This window comes from Thalassophryne amazonica, chromosome 1 (assembly GCF_902500255.1).
Source record: "Thalassophryne amazonica chromosome 1, fThaAma1.1, whole genome shotgun sequence".
In the NCBI taxonomy this organism is placed as follows: Eukaryota; Metazoa; Chordata; class Actinopteri; order Batrachoidiformes; family Batrachoididae; genus Thalassophryne; species Thalassophryne amazonica.
This window is the reverse complement of record NC_047103.1, coordinates 16,477,027-16,494,181: the sequence shown is the minus strand read 5'-3', so window position 1 is coordinate 16,494,181 and position 17,155 is coordinate 16,477,027. Positions and strand designations below refer to the sequence as shown.

General features: G+C 44.1%; 1 protein-coding gene across 2 annotated transcripts in view; it reads left to right on the top strand.

The window, feature by feature from the left end:
* The window catches only part of LOC117506635 (rho GTPase-activating protein 21-A-like), a 185,620-nt gene that overhangs the window by 15,504 nt on the left and 152,961 nt on the right, over positions 1-17,155 (top strand). The window contains exon 1 of one of the 2 annotated variants that reach the window (XM_034166185.1): positions 14,795-15,087. The exons of the other annotated variant lie outside the window; for it this stretch is intronic. Coding sequence (XP_034022076.1) covers positions 15,004-15,087 — 84 coding nt within the window. The 5' untranslated portion in view covers positions 14,795-15,003. Of the gene's footprint in view, positions 1-14,794; positions 15,088-17,155 lie in introns of those variants that run through there. 2 annotated transcript variants of the gene reach the window in all.

Genomic DNA, 17,155 nt, shown 5'->3' with positions numbered 1-17,155 from the left:
AGCACAGGCACTCAGGGAGAAAGCGTCTTGGGAATAGGTAGGACGACGCCCAGCGTGAAAAACACAAGGGTCACTTCTCAGTTATCGAGCTAAGAACAGAATGGGTGGATTAGTGACTCTTAATCTGAATCAGATTCTTTTGCTGTTTTCCCTGAAAGAGCTAAAAACAGGAACTGGCACTCGAGCTGCTTCAGAATCAAGGTCACACATAATGTGTGTGTGCGCTCTCGACCTGATTACGTTTTCCCGTAGTGGAGGGGTGATGTGTGGGTCCTCTTCATGTCATCTGTCAAAGACCAGACTGGTCTTCTGAGACACCATTAATCCACTGTCCACGTGTGGACTGATGATGGATGCATAGCTATAGGAAGGGAGAATGCAAAACAGGGTCAGGGCACCGTTATGGAAACAAATACCAGTCTTTATTACAGCTCGACTGATAAGGATTTTTGGGGGCTGAGACCCTTCATTCTGTGCGTCTTTTGGTGGGGGTCAAGAAAAGGATTGATGGACAGGGTGGCAAATTTTATTGGAAGCATTTTAGGGAGTAGAAAATTTACAATACCAGTGTATCCGACTATGTAGTATAAATAAAAAAATGGCAGTGATTCCAGTGATTAAATCCACATGACAAACAAATGTAATTGAGGTTTGATGTTTTTCAGTTTAAACATGAATTTTAATAGAAATAACGATAAATACAATAACACCGATAAAACCGCACATCATGTAGTCATGCTGTCTTTACTCAGATTGGCAGTTGCCGTGGCATGTTGCTCAGCTTTTGCATAGAATAGAAATTGTCTGTTTTGGCCCCACCTAGCATAGCGACCACTTGTCTTCTGTTACTGTAAAACACCCAGTCGGATTGAAAATGGATGGCAGCTGGTCACTTTGCCTCTGTCTCTTGTAGCTAATGTGAACAAGTGGTGATCGGAGTTCCAGCCATACTTGACAGCATTGTGTCGGAGCACCGTCTGCTGGACAGACTATCCAGTAACACCACATACATTTTAAATTCAGTAAAATTGTTGTGTGGGCCGCTGAAGAGGAGGTACTGCTGGCCCACCACCAGATGGCGCCCTGCTTGAAGTGCGGGCTTCAAGCACGAGAGGGCGTCATAGCAACCGGGAGTGACAGCTATCACTCGTCATCAGCACCAGCTGTCACTCATCCACATCACCACCACCATAAAGGCCGGACTGCAACTCCACCTCCCTGGCCGAGAAATCCTGTTGTGAAAGTGTAGGAACACGGACCCACAACAGGGGGCATTAAATGAACGGGCAATGGATAAGCCAAACAGTAACAATTTAATGTAAATTGTGCACAGCGGAATACAGACAACAATCAGTTTGGGACTATAGTCAATTACACGTTGGGTGACGTGTGGGCAGGCTTGAGGATAGAAGACGCCCGTCCAGAACCGAGCCGGATCCCACACGGCCCTCACCGCCAACGGATCTGAAGAACACCGGAGCCGCCAAGTCCTGGGTCCCCAGGTGGTCACCGTCTCCAGCTGTCAGACCTGGTACTGCTGGCAGAGAACAGAAACAGCACAGGTGAGTGTGAGTACGCACACTCAGTAATCCCACAGTCTGTGTTCTGTAAGGAGGGAGAACCTCCACCTCCAATAACACACTCGGACAGCTCCTGTGAAAACCACTTATCTGGTTGGGGTGTGAGGCGAAGGCCGTCGCAGTCCACACCAAACGCCAATACAGCAGATAAGGAACACGTCACAGGAAAACGGCTGCAAATGAGATCAGACTATTATTCATTTTAAATTCAGCCGAGAAATTACCTCCAAGGTAGCTGATTTCTCGGCGGGGAGGTGGAGTTGCAGTCCGACCTTTATGGTGGTGGTGATGTGGATGAGTGACAGCTGGTGCTGATGACGAGTGACAGCTGTCACTCCCGGTTGCTATGACGCCCTCTCGTGCTTGAAGCCCGCACTTCAAGCAGGGCGCCATCTGGTGGTGGTGGGCCAGCAGTACCTCCTCTTCAGCAGCCCACACAACAGGACCCCCCCCCTCAACGGGCGCCTCCTGGCGCCCGACCAGGCTTGTCCAGGTGCCGCCAGTAGAAGTCTGCCAGGAGGGCCGGGTCCAGGATGAAGCTCCTTTTCCCCCAGGAGCGTTCTTTGGGTCCATACCCCTCCCAGTCCACCAAATACTGGAACCCCCGGCCCTTCCGACGGACGTCCAGGAGCCGGCGCACAGTCCAAGCCGGCTCCCTGTCGATGATCCGGGCAGGAGGGTACAGAGGGGCGAAATGTGGTGAGGCTTGATACGTGACACGTGGAAAACCGGATGTATCCGCAGTGAAGCTGAAGCTGCCAGCTTCACTGCGGCTGGACTGAGGATTTTGGTTATGGTGAAAGGTCCAATGTATCTATCCTTTAACTTCGGGGATTCCACTTGCAGGGGAATGTCTTTCGTGGAAAGCCAAACCTCCTGCCCAGGCTGATACGTAGGGGCCGGGGCACGCCGGCGGTCTGCATGGTTCTTGGCCCTCGTCCGGGCTTTGAGCAGGGCAGAGCGGGCGGTACGCCACACCCGACGGAACCTCCTCAGATGGGCCTGGACCGAGGGCACCCCGACCTCTCCCTCCACTAGTGGGAACAATGGGGGCTGGTACCCCAAACACACCTCAAACGGAGAGAGGCCGGTAGCAGACGATACTTGGCTATTATGAGCATACTCGATCCAGGCCAGATGGTCACTCCAGGCCGTCGGGTGCGCAGAGGTCACGCAGCAGAGGGCCTGCTCCAGTTCCTGATTCGTCCGCTCTGCCTGCCCGTTCGTCTGGGGATGGTACCCGGACGAGAGACTTACGGTGGCCCCCAGTTCCCTGCAGAAGCTCCTCCAAACCTGGGAGGAGAACTGAGGACCACGATCCGAGACAATGTCCGATGGAATCCCATGCAGACGCACGACATGGTGGACCAGGAGGTCTGCAGTCTCCTGGGCCGTCGGGAGCTTCGGGAGGGCCACGAAGTGGGCCACCTTGGAGAACCGGTCCACTATCGTGAGGATGGTAGTCATGCCCTGGGACGGCGGGAGGCCCGTGACAAAGTCCAGGCCGATGTGAGAACAGGGGCGATGAGGCACGGGCAGAGGCTGGAGGAGACCTTGGGCCTTGTGGTGGCCGGACTGCAACTCCACCTCCCCGCGAGAAATCAGCTACCTTGGAGGTAATTTCTCTGCTGAATTTAAACTTAAAATTCAGCAGAGAAATTTAAAATTTAAATGTTTTAATTTCAGCAATAATAGCACAGAGATCCGATATGTTTGTGAGAGGCTCATATTATCAGTTATCAAGTTGTTTTATCATATACCTATAAATGATAAATGTTGCATGGTTTTTGAAGGGTGTATAAAGCCATATTCATTGGTGAAGAACTTGATAATGATTTTATCATATACAGTGGTCCCTCGTTTATCGCGCGAGCTCCGTTCTAAAAATAACCCGCGATAGGCAAAATCTGCGAAGTATTCAGCGTTATTTTTTTACAACTATTATAGATGTTTTAAGCCTGTAAAACCTCTCACTACACACTTTATACACTTTTCTCAAACAGGCATTAACATTTTCTCACTTTTCTCTCCTGTGTAAACACTCAAAAGTTCAAACCTTAGTAGAAAAAAAAAGAATGTTTTCCTATAAATAATTATGATGGCTTTTAGAACTAACAAATTTAATTATAACGATCACGGTTGGACACGTAAGAAATTATTAATAGTGACTCACCAGTATTTCACAGTTCCTCTGACTGCGCCTCTTCGTCGTGGTGCCGCTCCGCTGTCCGGATTGGCTGATTACCAAGGTGACATTCATTTTGTGGGTTTTACTCGGGTGGTATGAAAAATATTACCCGTCCGCGAAAAGGGTGTATTGCTATTTTTTCTTTAGTGTTTTATCCAATAATATTGGCGTATCATTTATAGGTATATGATAATGGCTGATATTATCGGTCGGGCTCTACTGTTTATCTTCTCATCAGTTTGCTGTTCTCTCTCTCTCTCTCTCTCTCTCTCTCTCTCTCTCTCTCTCTTTATTTATTTATTTTTCCCTGTTGGCTCAGTATCCTGCTTTTTCTGCCTGGACGTCCCCGTTAGAGGGCTGAAATATGACAGAGCTGGTGTTGACGCGGGCAGACAGGCAGAACCAGTCGAAATCTCAGTGAGGCTGAGACTGTTTCTGTCGCACATGCCACCCTCCCGCCTTCAACTTCGGTCCTGAAGCGTGACATCAAAAGCATGAGGTGTTCAGTTCGTCTGCACAGCTCCAGTCTTAAGGTCCCCCCCCCAACACACACACATATATATTACATCTGTGAGGCTTTGAGCTGCTGGTTATTCGGGGTGTTCTGTGATTGCTGGTGGATGGAGAGTTTAGACACAGAAGCATCACGTTCCTGCGATGTCACAGCTGCGGTAGCTAATCTGTCTCATGTTGAGGTCTAAACTGGTGGTGCTCATTTCAGGTGTCAGCCAGGTGTGGCTCATTTCTCCACTCCACTGTTTGAACATGCATGGTCCCTTTTTTTCCCAAACACTCACTTGTATTTCCAAAGGATAAAATGGATTTTGAACTGTATATAGATATTTCACTGGAGCAGTGCTTGAAGTGGTTGAAAGCCCCACGTCTGTCACCATATCTACCACACCACAGATCTACCCTGAGTCCTGGATGGCAATCACCCAGGCAGACAAATGATCCATCCCCATCTCTTGAAAGTAGCCATCTATCTGCTGCAGCCAGGTGAAACATGGGCATCTCCTTGTCCTTCACCAGCAGATGCACCTCTTTGTGCCCTGTGAATTACATACCCCAGATCCACTTGCGCTATATGCTTTAGACCATATGCTGCAGAGTATCAAGATAGGGCTATAGATGTGAATAAACATGATGATAGACATGGAAGATAAACAAGTGTCCTCAGCTCAGTGACGCCACTGCACATGTAGTCAGTATTCACCTTATTCAGCCCCGCCCACTTTTACAACAGAGGCATTTCCGTTTCGGCTTAGGACTTCCAGTGGATGGTGTTTTCAGTATACAAAAATGGAAGTCATTACATTCACCCTATTGACGTTTCAAATCCCGCAAAACCTCGGAGAGGTCCGCTGCGAGATCTCAGTAACATTGAGAACTGCACTGAGATGCTCTGATCACGCTGAACTTTAACTGCTGCACACGGACAACACCATTAACATCGCAACATAAAACTATTTTTATACTGTGCCTCGTGAATATATTCTCTGGGTTTTTAGACGTTGTTATTGCGTTTGTTTTATGTAAACATGGGAGAATCACAGGCTGTCTCTCCCTTATTTTCAGTGGGAGCTGCTGTGAGCTACGCTCACTTCCTGATCATGTCGTTCTGGGGGAAAGTGAAGTTTGCACTTTAACGTCTTGATTATTGTTCTTTACAACACTGTTTGTCCTCTTTGTTCCAGACTAATATATATAGTATGTCTGAAATTTAGTTTGTGTTTATTAAATTCCACGCAGATTAAACATAACAGACACGGATTAGTTGTTATAATTGTTTTAGCAAGTTTTCAGGGTATCATGCAGCAGTCTCTTATTAACATGACGAAAAGCATAAAAAAATTACATTTTTACATTTTTGTAGTATAATATTCATTTACAACTGTCGTGTTGATTCTCTATATGTTGTTTGACTGCAGCGACTCTCTGGCACGCAAGGGATTATGGGATACGTCAATAGGGTGAATGGGTAGAAACAAAAACCTTTTTGAAAAGCTCAAAGGGATCGACTCTGGCTCACCCACGGGTCATAACAGAGTGGGACGATGACATGAAAAAGTGGCCCTCTGTTATGTATGCTGATATTGTTAGCTGGTTAGATGATTGGTTTGAAGATGAGGAACTATAAAAGCACTGACCCTATCAGTATCTCCTTGAATCAAGTTAAAATACTACCCGACAAGTAGTACCACCGCAATGCCAAGATTACGTAACATTAATATACGTATGGTGTTATTTCATGTAGTGCTTGGTTGTATCAAACGCCAGAAAATGAGTAAATTAGATAGCAGCTAACACTACAAACACAGCTTACCCGTTTGTCTCACTAGCATCCCCCGTGGCTTCTTCAACGGTGCGTTGTAGTCCAACCATTTCTCCGGGTAAGGATGCAGTGGTGTGGGTTTTTCTCCACAAAATAAAAAGAACAGACATGGGGACGTTTGGGTGGATTTTTCAAATTCAGCACCTTTAACCAGCACCGGAGACCTTTGTCTTTCGATGGAGGAGGGAACAAGTTAAATGCTGGTCCACAGCACTCAGATCTCTCCTTTCCATGTTGAAAACATCATTCTGAAAGCGATAGTTTCCTCTTCTTCCAGTTGTTCTGGCACTCATGAACTGAACAATTAATGCTGCTCATGTTTGGACACTTCTAGCGCACTGTGTTCCCACGTAGCTAATCATCGACGCAGTGGCAAACCGGAAGTTGTTTGACAAAATGGAGCTGCCCACCCTGACTTCCTGAATAAGGTGAATAGAGATGTTGGCGCTGGAGGATACTATCAAATTGCTGTAGGCAGTGTTGAAAACTGATGAGCCAGACTGGTTTATGGTAAAACGGGATTTACACTGTTGTTGTACCAGGATTTGTTGGCGATGTCTGGATTAAACAGTAGGCAGAGAGCTAATCCAGGTTATTACGATGCATGTCTGATGTTCAAAGTAAAAGTGAAATGACAAGAAAATGGAAAAAGTTTATTCAAAATTTTTTGCAGTTCTAGTTTTTGTTGTCACTGTTTTCTCATATTTTTTTATACAGTGCCAAGTCACAACATACTAAGCCACCCGAAGGGGCTTCACATGGGTGAGGTCTAATCTTACTCATTCAGAAAGATGAGACAGCAAAGCACAGCCTGACTGGGAGTGGCACAGCACTTGGCCTTCAGTAATACTCACCCTGTGTTACTAGACGTGATAACGGGAAAGAACAAATCAGTTCGCCACATCCCTACAGCTTTCTGCAAACTGTGCAAGAAGGATTTTCAGTCAGGCTACAAGGCACTTTTTGTTCTGTATTTAAAAGTGCACATTATGAGCGATAATTGTTTTTCCGCCAGGTCTTTTGTGACACGGTGTAGTCAGGACTTATCTTAACCTGCAGCGTCGCTGTGGGTTTTGAGGTCTTGACAGGAAATCACATTATATCCCCTCAGCGTTGGCAGTGGACATGATCAAGGGCGCTACGATGAAGGAATGATTTCATGAATGAACGGGGGAGTCACAGTGTTGCAGGAGCTAATGCTTCTCTCTGATTGGCTGAGTCTGGAGTTAAGAATTGGCTATTTAAGGTTAAAGTGTCCTCTGATGGTAACTGATTACAACCATTTATTGTAGACCAGCAGTTACTATGACAAAAACCAGTGGATTTTAGACTTTTAAAAAATGATCCCAAGCTCTAAGTTAGAGTCACATCCTTAAGTATTTGGACAGTTTGTATTTTGTCCCTGTACACTACCACAAAGGAGTCAAATTGAAACAATCAAGATGTTCTTGGAATGTAGAATTTTAGCTTTAATAGTGAAAGCATGATTTTTTTTTTTTAGTATATGAGCCGCACCAGAGTAGAAGTTGCAGGACCTCCTAAACTAGCAAAAAAAACAAAACAAAACAAAAAAAACTGCTTTATACTCCAGAAATACAGTATTTGTCTTAACAATTTAATTTTAAGTCCATTGTGGTGGTGTGCAGAAAGAAGAAAAGGTACGAAAATGTTCACTGTCCAAATACTGATGGACGTGAGCGCAAACCCGATCAGATTTGAAAATTTTGAAGTGGTATATAACAGATTTGTCTTCTTTTTTAATTCAAGGAAGGATTATTTTTAAACCAAACAAGAGGATTGTAAATGATTCTGGTACAAATAGCTCCGTGTGAAAGAAAACAAACACAGCAGCAACAAAAAGCCTGAATAATACGAGGTCTATTAGAAAAGTATCCGACCTTATTATTTTTTTCAAAAACCATATGAATTTGAATCACGTGTGATTGCGTCAGACAAGCTTGAACCCTCGTGCGCATGCATGAGTTTTTCCACGCCTGTTGGTTGCGTCATTCGCCTGTGAGCAGGCTTTGAGTGATGTGGGCTTTTTTCCATCAGAATTTTTTCAGAAACTGTTAGAGACTGGCAGCTGGAAACCATTCGAAAAATGTATCTGGCTTTCGGTGAAAATTTTACAGGCTTCACAGAGAATAAGGACTGTTACTACAGCTTTAAGGACGGCTTTAAGGACGCTCGGCGCTCCACGATCCGTGCTGTGCTCTGTGCTGCCATCGAGAGCCACAAACCACCAGATCATTTCTAAACAGATGGCTCTGTGGAACCGGGACCGTTGTGTGCACTTTCTCTGGTTATCACAAGAGCTGGACATCAACCATTTTCCGGCAGATTTCACTTTTAACAAGAGATTGTGGATGTGCCTGGACATGCCAGAACATGTCCCGTGAGGCTTCATCACAGCATTGCTTTGCGCCATTCAGCACCGCCGCGACGCGCGGAATTCCTCCGCACGTCTGTCTCAATGTGCCGAAAAAGTGCTGATGTCCACGTCTTTTCACAATTCCTGTGCTAGTCAGATGACGTCCCAGATAAAACACAGTGTCCAGTTTGGAAATGAACGGCACATTCCACTGTTACAGGAGTTTTTGTCATGGAAAGAGGAGCGGAGGCTTCGCGCGTCGCGGCGATGCTGCATGGCGCACAGCAACGCCGTGATGAAGCCTCACGGGACATGTTCTGGCATGTCCAGGCACATCCACAATTTCTCAGATAATCACTCGATGGAAAAACCACCGACAGCTGTCTGAACGCCATCTCAAAGCTGTCCTGTGAGACCAAAACAGAGGTGTTCCTTTGTCTCGCTCCATCAGCAAATCGGTCGTGACACGCGAAGCCTCCGCTCGGCTTTCCATGACAAAATCTCTTGTTAAAAGTGAAATTTGCCGGAAAATGGTTGATGTCCAGCTCTTATGATAACCAGAGAAAGTGCACACGACGGTCCGGCTCCACAGAGCCATCCATTTAGAAATGATCTGGTGGTTTGTGGCTCTCGATGGTGGCACGGAGCGCAGCGCGCCGAGCGTCCTTAAAGTCGTCCTTAAAGCTGTAGTAACAGTCCTTATTCTCTGTGAAGCCTGTAAAATTTCCACCGAAAGCCAGATACATTTTTCGAATGGTTTCCAGCTGCCAGTCTCTAACAGTTTCTGAAAAAATTCTGATGGAAAAAAGCCCACATCATTCCGCCATTTCCTGACAATGAAAATCCGCCGAGGGGGTGGACCACTCCTCACTCAAAGCCTGCTTACAGGCGAATGACGCAACCGACAGACGTGGAAAAACTCACGCATGGGCACAAGGGTTCAAGCTTGTCTGACGCAATCACACGTGATTCAAATCCATTTGGTTTTTGAAAAAAATAATAAGGTCGGATACTTTTCTAATAGACCTCGTATTTATCCTAAAAGTAACAGTTAAATGAAAGTCACTGGTTCAATCCCACCAACTAGGGGTGGGCGGTATAAATGATATATTCGGTTCACGGTATAAATTTGCCCGCCAGTGGAGATTTAGACTTCACCGACCAATTGCGGTAATGCTTGTTGATGATGTTATCGTATCTTCCTCAGTGACTCTGAACGACTGGAAAAGGCTCCAGTCAGTGCTTTGGTCACAGGCTCCATCTCCACCATGGCAGATTAAAATTTCTCCTTGTAAGAGTGTAAAAATATAAGTTATTTTAACACTCTGGAGTCGCCTGACTGAATTTGGTCATGTAAAATTCACATGACCGAATTAAGCAACTGTCCCTTTAAATTCATGCTTCAAGCTTTATACGAGTTTTTAAATTATGTTAATAGGCCTACTGTAACCTGAATTATGATTAATAATTTCCTCAAAGTTTTTTTGTGAATGTTATGATCATATTCTCACATTTCCTCATTCAACTGAGAGCACCGAGTAGAGGAAAAAAAACTACGCCTTCCACTTTATCATTGGTGGAACCCCACGACATGAGCCAATCAGGATCATCAACACACATGGTGGCATCTCTGAGGTCTTTCTGGAAAACACAGCACCAAAAGAAGACAATCTGTCACTGCCTCCTGCTGGACAGAAGCAGGAATGGCGAAATGAGATTATTCCAATGCACAAAAATACATGTCTAACAAGTCAGAGAATCAGGCGCTCAAAATTAATTATATCTGTTGATATTTTGTTGTTTTTTTATTTGTTTATTTTAATCAGTTTAGCTTTGCAAAGGGACTATATGACCCATTCAGAAATATTTCCATTATAACTTTTACACTTACGTTTATATCGTGATATATACCGTTACCTTGAAGGGATTCAATTTATATCGTGATATGAATTTTAAGTCATATCGCCCAGCCCTACCACCAACAACAGCCACATCTTTGTAAAAGATGCTGCAGAGTTAATATGGATGAGGACAGAGTTGTAATAACTAACTCTTCTTCTTCTTCTTTGTCTTTTTCTTCATCATCATCTTCTTCTTCTTCTTCTTCTTCTTCTTCTTCTTCACTGTGTTCAATAACCAAACTTGTCCGTCACCTTTCAAGCTTCAGGTCCGTACTTGGCTTTTTATGGCCATCTGACATTTTCATCTTTCCTCTGTTGATGAAGTGAGGTGACATTAAAAACTGTGAAACACGCTTGTGCACCTGTTGTTGTGGCTAAAGGTCTATTTGTGTGTGTGTGTGTGTGTGTGTGTGTGTGTGTGTGTGTGTGTGTGTGTGTGTGTGTGTGTGTGTGTGTGTGTGTGTCCAGAGAGCAGCACGAGATCCATAACGCAGAATTGATTGGATGATTTTTGCCTGAAGCCGGGGTTGGACACATGCTTTTACTCTGGAGCCAGCATGTGCCTGAATTGTGGACGGAGAGGATGGTGGGCGTGGTTGTGGGCGTGGGGGTGAGTGTTGGTTAGGGGTGCTGCCAGCTGCCGTTCACCCCGGTGCTCATGTGTCATGTCATGATATTATTATGACAATATGCCCACCCTGAGAAAAGCTCTGCCCACCCCCCCAAAAAAACTCATCGCATGTTTGACAGCAAACATGTGATATCACATGTGATTCACAGCCAGAGTTACACAGCCATTCAGAGAGAGCTTTACGTATGCTTCTTCTACTGTATCCAGCACAATGTGTGATTGGTGGATTCCTTTGCCAGTCTGTTCTGACGTGAAAGGACCCTCCCATTCTTAGTTCGACTGCCGTCTTCTCCCTGGTGTTGTTGCACCAATAATTCCGGCTCATAAGCACATTTCAATATTTCGAACATCTGTAGCATAAGCACTTCGAACATTTGCCAAATTATTCCAATACAAATGCATAGGTGGTTCATTAAAAAACAAGCATCTCCCACAAATGCAAGTGCCGTCTCTACCAGCAGCTGCCTGTGAATCACCAGCAGATGCACCGTGCTCCAGCACCTCTGCACCCATGCTGGTGGCTCAAAATGTCTGCGCTCCCCAAGTGCAGGCCCCCCAGCTCTGCTGTGTCCACTCCTCCGGACTTAAACATGGATCACCCTTCCCAGCCCATTTTAAACAGTTAATCTAAGTGGCTATTTGTGCAAATTCAGAGGTGTTTTACCACAGCACGGTATCAAACTCGGCCGTGGCTTGAATATTCACTACTGCACGATGCCAGCTTCTGCTTCACTTGTCACAAATTTAGTTCTAATTCAGATTGTGCTACATTAGCTAACACACTAATTGGATAAACGCACTCTATAAAGACAGTGGTTTTCCAAACGCGCAGCAAGCATCTCACATTCCAGGGCCGTATCTGCGTGGCAGGAGTGCTAGTGCCGGTTAGAAACAGGGGAAAATATTGTCTATCTGCTGCTACATTAAAAGCAGGGGTGAAGTCATTCAGTTTCTCTCGGTTAGTGAACTCGCTCTGCATGGCCACAATCATGGGGTTATGGATGAGGAGGGCTCATTGATTACACTCTCTCTCAAAAAAAAAAACAGCTCACAGATATCCCAAAATTCATCCCAGATTGTGCCAAATATGATCATTTTCCACTTTGACCTGCATGCTCACCCCTCTCTGCAGATCAATGCTGCGTCCAAGGAAGAGAGATGTAGTCATTTTGACCCACGAAAAAGACATAATAAAAATCTTGACATGAATAAATTTGTGTCAGAATTTGCCAAGACAAGCCGCAGATTAGCCCCGAAAATAGTGTCTGGGTTACAGTAAATATCTAGTTTCTTCCCTAATGACTGAACATCTCCTGTTGTTCTATGTTCTATGTTCTACATTATTGATGTTTACCTTAGTTTGTTAGCCGTCACCTACAGTCTGTATGTTCTTGTGGTCTACATTTAGTTAGAGGGAAAAAAGTTTCAAGATGTTGTGCGTGTTGTATTTTACACCAATTTAGAGGTCCTTTTTGCCCCTACCCCCCAAAAGAGGACAAATGCCCACCCAAGCTTGGCATCCTGGCACTGCCTCTGTTATCAAAATAGTTGGCGATTAATTTAATAAATGGTTAATAAATCAATTATTTGTTGTAGCTTTATTTGCAGAATATACATAAAAAACAAAATACCTCATGATACTACACTGGCTGTTGGTGTCAGCTGTTTTCATCCTTTGGGTCTGCTTGTGAGACACATAGGGATGGGTGTTGATTAGATTTTATCAATATCGATGCCATTATCAATTCTGCTTATCAATCCAGTTCTTTATCAATTCCCTTATCAATACCTCTTGTGAATTTTCTGTGTACTAAAAGTCGGCTTTACAGCTTTTCTATGTCAGCAACATTTTATTGAGTCTTAAAATAAATACATATGAAATTGTTCACTGGATCCTTGATTTCTGGACATAAATAGAAATAAACAAAATCTGTAGGTTTTGTCAAAAGCATTTCTTTTCAGACAGTAATGGGATGAATGTCACTCCATACCTCTGAGCTGAGCCTCAGTGTAATTCATAAAGAATGCAGAACATCTCATTTTGGGAGGAAAAAACCGTTGTTGATTGTAGTTTATTGTTTGTTTTACAACGTTTGGAAAGAGGTCTCATTTGATTTAAAACGGCGATTTGGTTTGAAGTTATCAACGTGACTTGGCAGAGAGCGGCGCCGCATTTGGAGCTGTGCGAACGGAACGGAGGAAGCAAAGAACCAACAAAGCAGCAGGTTGGAAGACTGCTTCATTGGTTCAAGCTTCAAAGTAGGGCCGTTACAGAAGCAGTTGATTACAGGCCCGCTGCAGTGTCTGCAATCACTGTAGAGAAATTATACTTTTCCTGACAAACACCGTCAAAAACAACGGTCGCTCTGAAGGACCGTTAAGCAGAAAGGCTATTGATGTCGATGGATCAAACCATTTCTTAATGAGTCTCGAAAAAAACGGTTCTCAATACCCATCCCTAGAAACAAAAGCGAAAAGCTTGCACTCACTAGTTTTAAAATGAAAGCTCTTGGTGATGTATTTGCTTTAGTTGCTGCGTTACGTTGGTATAACCCTTCTTTAACACCTATTTAACTGCCAATGTTACTTAACATCTGGTGGATCCCTGTAATTGAGAGTAGCAGGCGAGTGTGTTGGTGGGGGGGGGACCCCCAACTGGACTGGTAAGCTCTTATTAAAAATTCATTCACACTTCGAAGCCCCCTTGGGCTGATACTCACTTGTAACTGATTGTAGCTTTTTTTTTTAACGTGAAGTGAGGTTAGAGAATCTCATCGTTGAAGTGTTTGACCGCTAATGTCACAGTCTCAACCATCTGGATATCATACAGCATCAAAGAGTCGAAGGCACCTCAGTCAACTATTTACTGGCATCCCGTAGTCTGGAAATTCTCCCTACGCTCATGCTGAAATGCATTGCTGTCATATTTCGGGATGTTATTGAGGAAGGCTGTAACAGTAGACTTTGATTTCTACAACCCCAAATCAGAAAAAGTTGGGACGGTATCAAAAACTGACAAATGAAATGAAGTTGGCGTTTCTTGGGTTCATAATGTCTGCAATGTAATAGAAAAGTGCTGACTTCTGACAGGGTGTTTGCAGTGGTGGGGTCTGCGACAGTCCTCCTCTGTAAAGGATCGTGTAGATGTTTTGTTTTTTGCAGTGTAATGAAATAAAGAAATCAGGCTGGCAACTGTCCTGGATGCTGACTGTGTGCAGAAGCTGTCACATTTGGAGCTGATGCCAGAAGCAGACCCTGAGTCCTCTGTATCGTTTGTTTTTTTGTGGAACCCCTTCAGGCGATGCACCAAATGAATGTCCAGCATCAGGATGACCATCCTGACCTGTTCTGCATTGCAGCCTGGTTTGTGATAAATTATTGGCTGTGCTGACGCTCGGGCTGCCTCAGCCTGGCACCGCTGCAGAGACGAGCACAGGGAGGCACAGCCAGTCGGGGACAGTAGTCTAGCGAGGCACAGAGAGCGACTTCAGAAGCGGCGTCTTCCCAAAATATGGTGATATATGAAGAGTGCCCTCTGTGCCATTGTGTCACAGGCATCTTCTGTACGGATCAGTCTGGACTCTGCCACGTAACCATGGTGATGCTTGTTCTGCAGTGGACTTTTTTTTTCTGGGTGTCGGAACTGCACACAACTCCTTCCTGTTCCATCTTGCACACACGCTAGTTGTGTGTTTGGGTGTGATGTCTAAGCTAATCCCACGAGCTTTGTACTTTGCGTATTATTAACATATTGTTAATGAAGCGCGGCAGGGATGATGGTCGCAGCTGACAGGATACCCGCTGGGCTCGCAGATGGGCACAGAGATGTACCCTCTGCCTTCTGGTGATTATTCCCTCTTGCTTCCTCTGACCCTCGTCTGTGTTGAGCCTACTTTTCGGAACGTCAATCCCAGTGGGGTGCTCAGCGGGTTTTAGTCCACGGAGCTGAGTGGGAGCTTTCTGGACAGGTTATATTTCTTCAGTGGAACGTATAATGTCTCAGTTCAAAGTTCTCGACTGTATGCTGAACAACAACTGGAGCCTGATCTGTGATCTGTACTGCGCCTGGAATAACCAGGTCAGCTTCTGCATTTTTAACCATGTGATTTCTTAGTAATTGCAGCATGTCATCATTTGGGGAATCAGACACATAATTACATATGTCACACATAAATGATCACTGAGACACTAATTCCCTGCACAGGTAAGAGCGTAGGTCTTGGTAAGCAAAAATGTTGAGTAGTTGAGTGAGTGAGTTAAGGAGGGGTGAGTTAGGGAGTAGGTGAGTTAGGGAGTGGGTGTGTGAATTATTACTAGGGATGCACCGATCCACAATTTTTCACTTCCAATCTGATCCCAATACCTGAATTTGGATATGTGCTGATACCAATACTTTCCGATACCAGAGCTCTGTTTGCTTTAATATGATTATTATCTGGACATGGACTAAAATATGTAAAGCTCTTGTTGCTAACTAATTTTTCTTGACTTTGCTTCACAATAACAACAATTTTAATATCAAAGCAGCGGCGTTAATGTTAGCAAGTTAGCCGGGCTTAGTTTACATTCGTTAAAGATTTCTTTAACCCTCTGGAGTCTAGGGTATAATTGGTCTTTTTGACTACTTTTGGTTTTACCTTCATAATTTACCTTAAGAACTGTTTACTTTGCCTTGTTTGGTGTCATTTTTTTCAGTTCAACCTCACCTGTGTGACTTTACAGTTTTTTTTTATTTCATGCTGACATACTGTGTTTACACAATGGATCTAAATTCACACAAAAACATAAAATCTGAATGATTTTTTTTTTTACTGTGAAAACCACAAGCATGTTTAACAAACCATTTTTATAACTTAGAATGCAAATATAAATTGTAAATTTCAAAATCATGTACAAATGTAGCAAACAACAAAGTTATATACATTCAAATGTATCTATTTACATTAAAATACAGGAAATGCTTCAGGTGTTTTTTGTACAACTATTTAAAAAACAATACGATGCCACACAAATTATTTGTGCCACTCAAAAAGCAATTTCTGTCCAACATAAGAGTGTCACTCCTCCTGTTGTCCACTTGGAGGCAGTGTTGGCACTTTAGCCTGCCTTTGGTGGCTTTTTGGCTAGGATCTAAACTACGATCAAAACCATTTTGATTTTGATTGGTTTAGGTCATACATTTTCCACTAATGATAAATGGGGAAGTCATGTTTGTCCCCCTGCAACTGCTGTGGGTGAGAGAGAAAAATTTGGAAGTGAAAGTCCTGGACCATAATATTCAGGAAAAAAGCATCATGTAAATTAGAAATCATGATTCAAGCTATACTAGAGTCGAAGACAACAGAATTTAAAACTGGTATATAGTTTGAAGTCTGTACTTTCAACAGACATTGAAACAGAGACTCAGACTGCGGTGTATTGGATGTTATGTTCGCTTAAATTGGTCATGTGTGGATGTGGAGACGCCTTAGAGGATTCCAGAGGGTTAATCTAGTCTTAGGGCGGGCACCCATTACCAATTTTGAAAACCCGATTGTGTACAGTTTATCAGGTGGAAAAAAAAAAATCAGGACTTGAAAACAGGTAAAAGCCAAATAAATCATGACACACAGTGTAAATAATTAGATTTAATGACTCAGTTTAGAATTATGGAAAAGTGTGCGCAAAACCAATTGTGCAGTGGAAATAGTAAGTACTCAGCTGTATTCTGCAATATTCTGTTATATTAGTATGTAGCCCTAATTTTTCCTGCTATTAAAAAAAAAAAAACAAGCAAAAAAAGAAAAAAAGAAAAACTGGCCTAATTTCCTCAATTTTGAAATCGGGATAGAAATTTGGCAAACCATTGCTGGGAGACCACCTGTAGATATGACCAATACCTTTTGTCTGGATGTTGTTTGTGTGTCTGTAATACCGCGTTCACACCGGCACAATGCGAGCGACTGCAGCCACAGGTTGCCATGTAATCCCTATGTAAGGACGCGTTTTGGTGCCAAACTGCACAGCGCGACACGATTGAGGCGAGTGACGCGACGCGAGTGAAGCGATTTTGAGCGTTTTGCGCGTTTGTGGCGCGATATTGCGTCGCCTCACGTCGCGCTGCCCTCCTCCCCAAGTTCAAAAATCTGAACTTTTTTGTCTCGTCG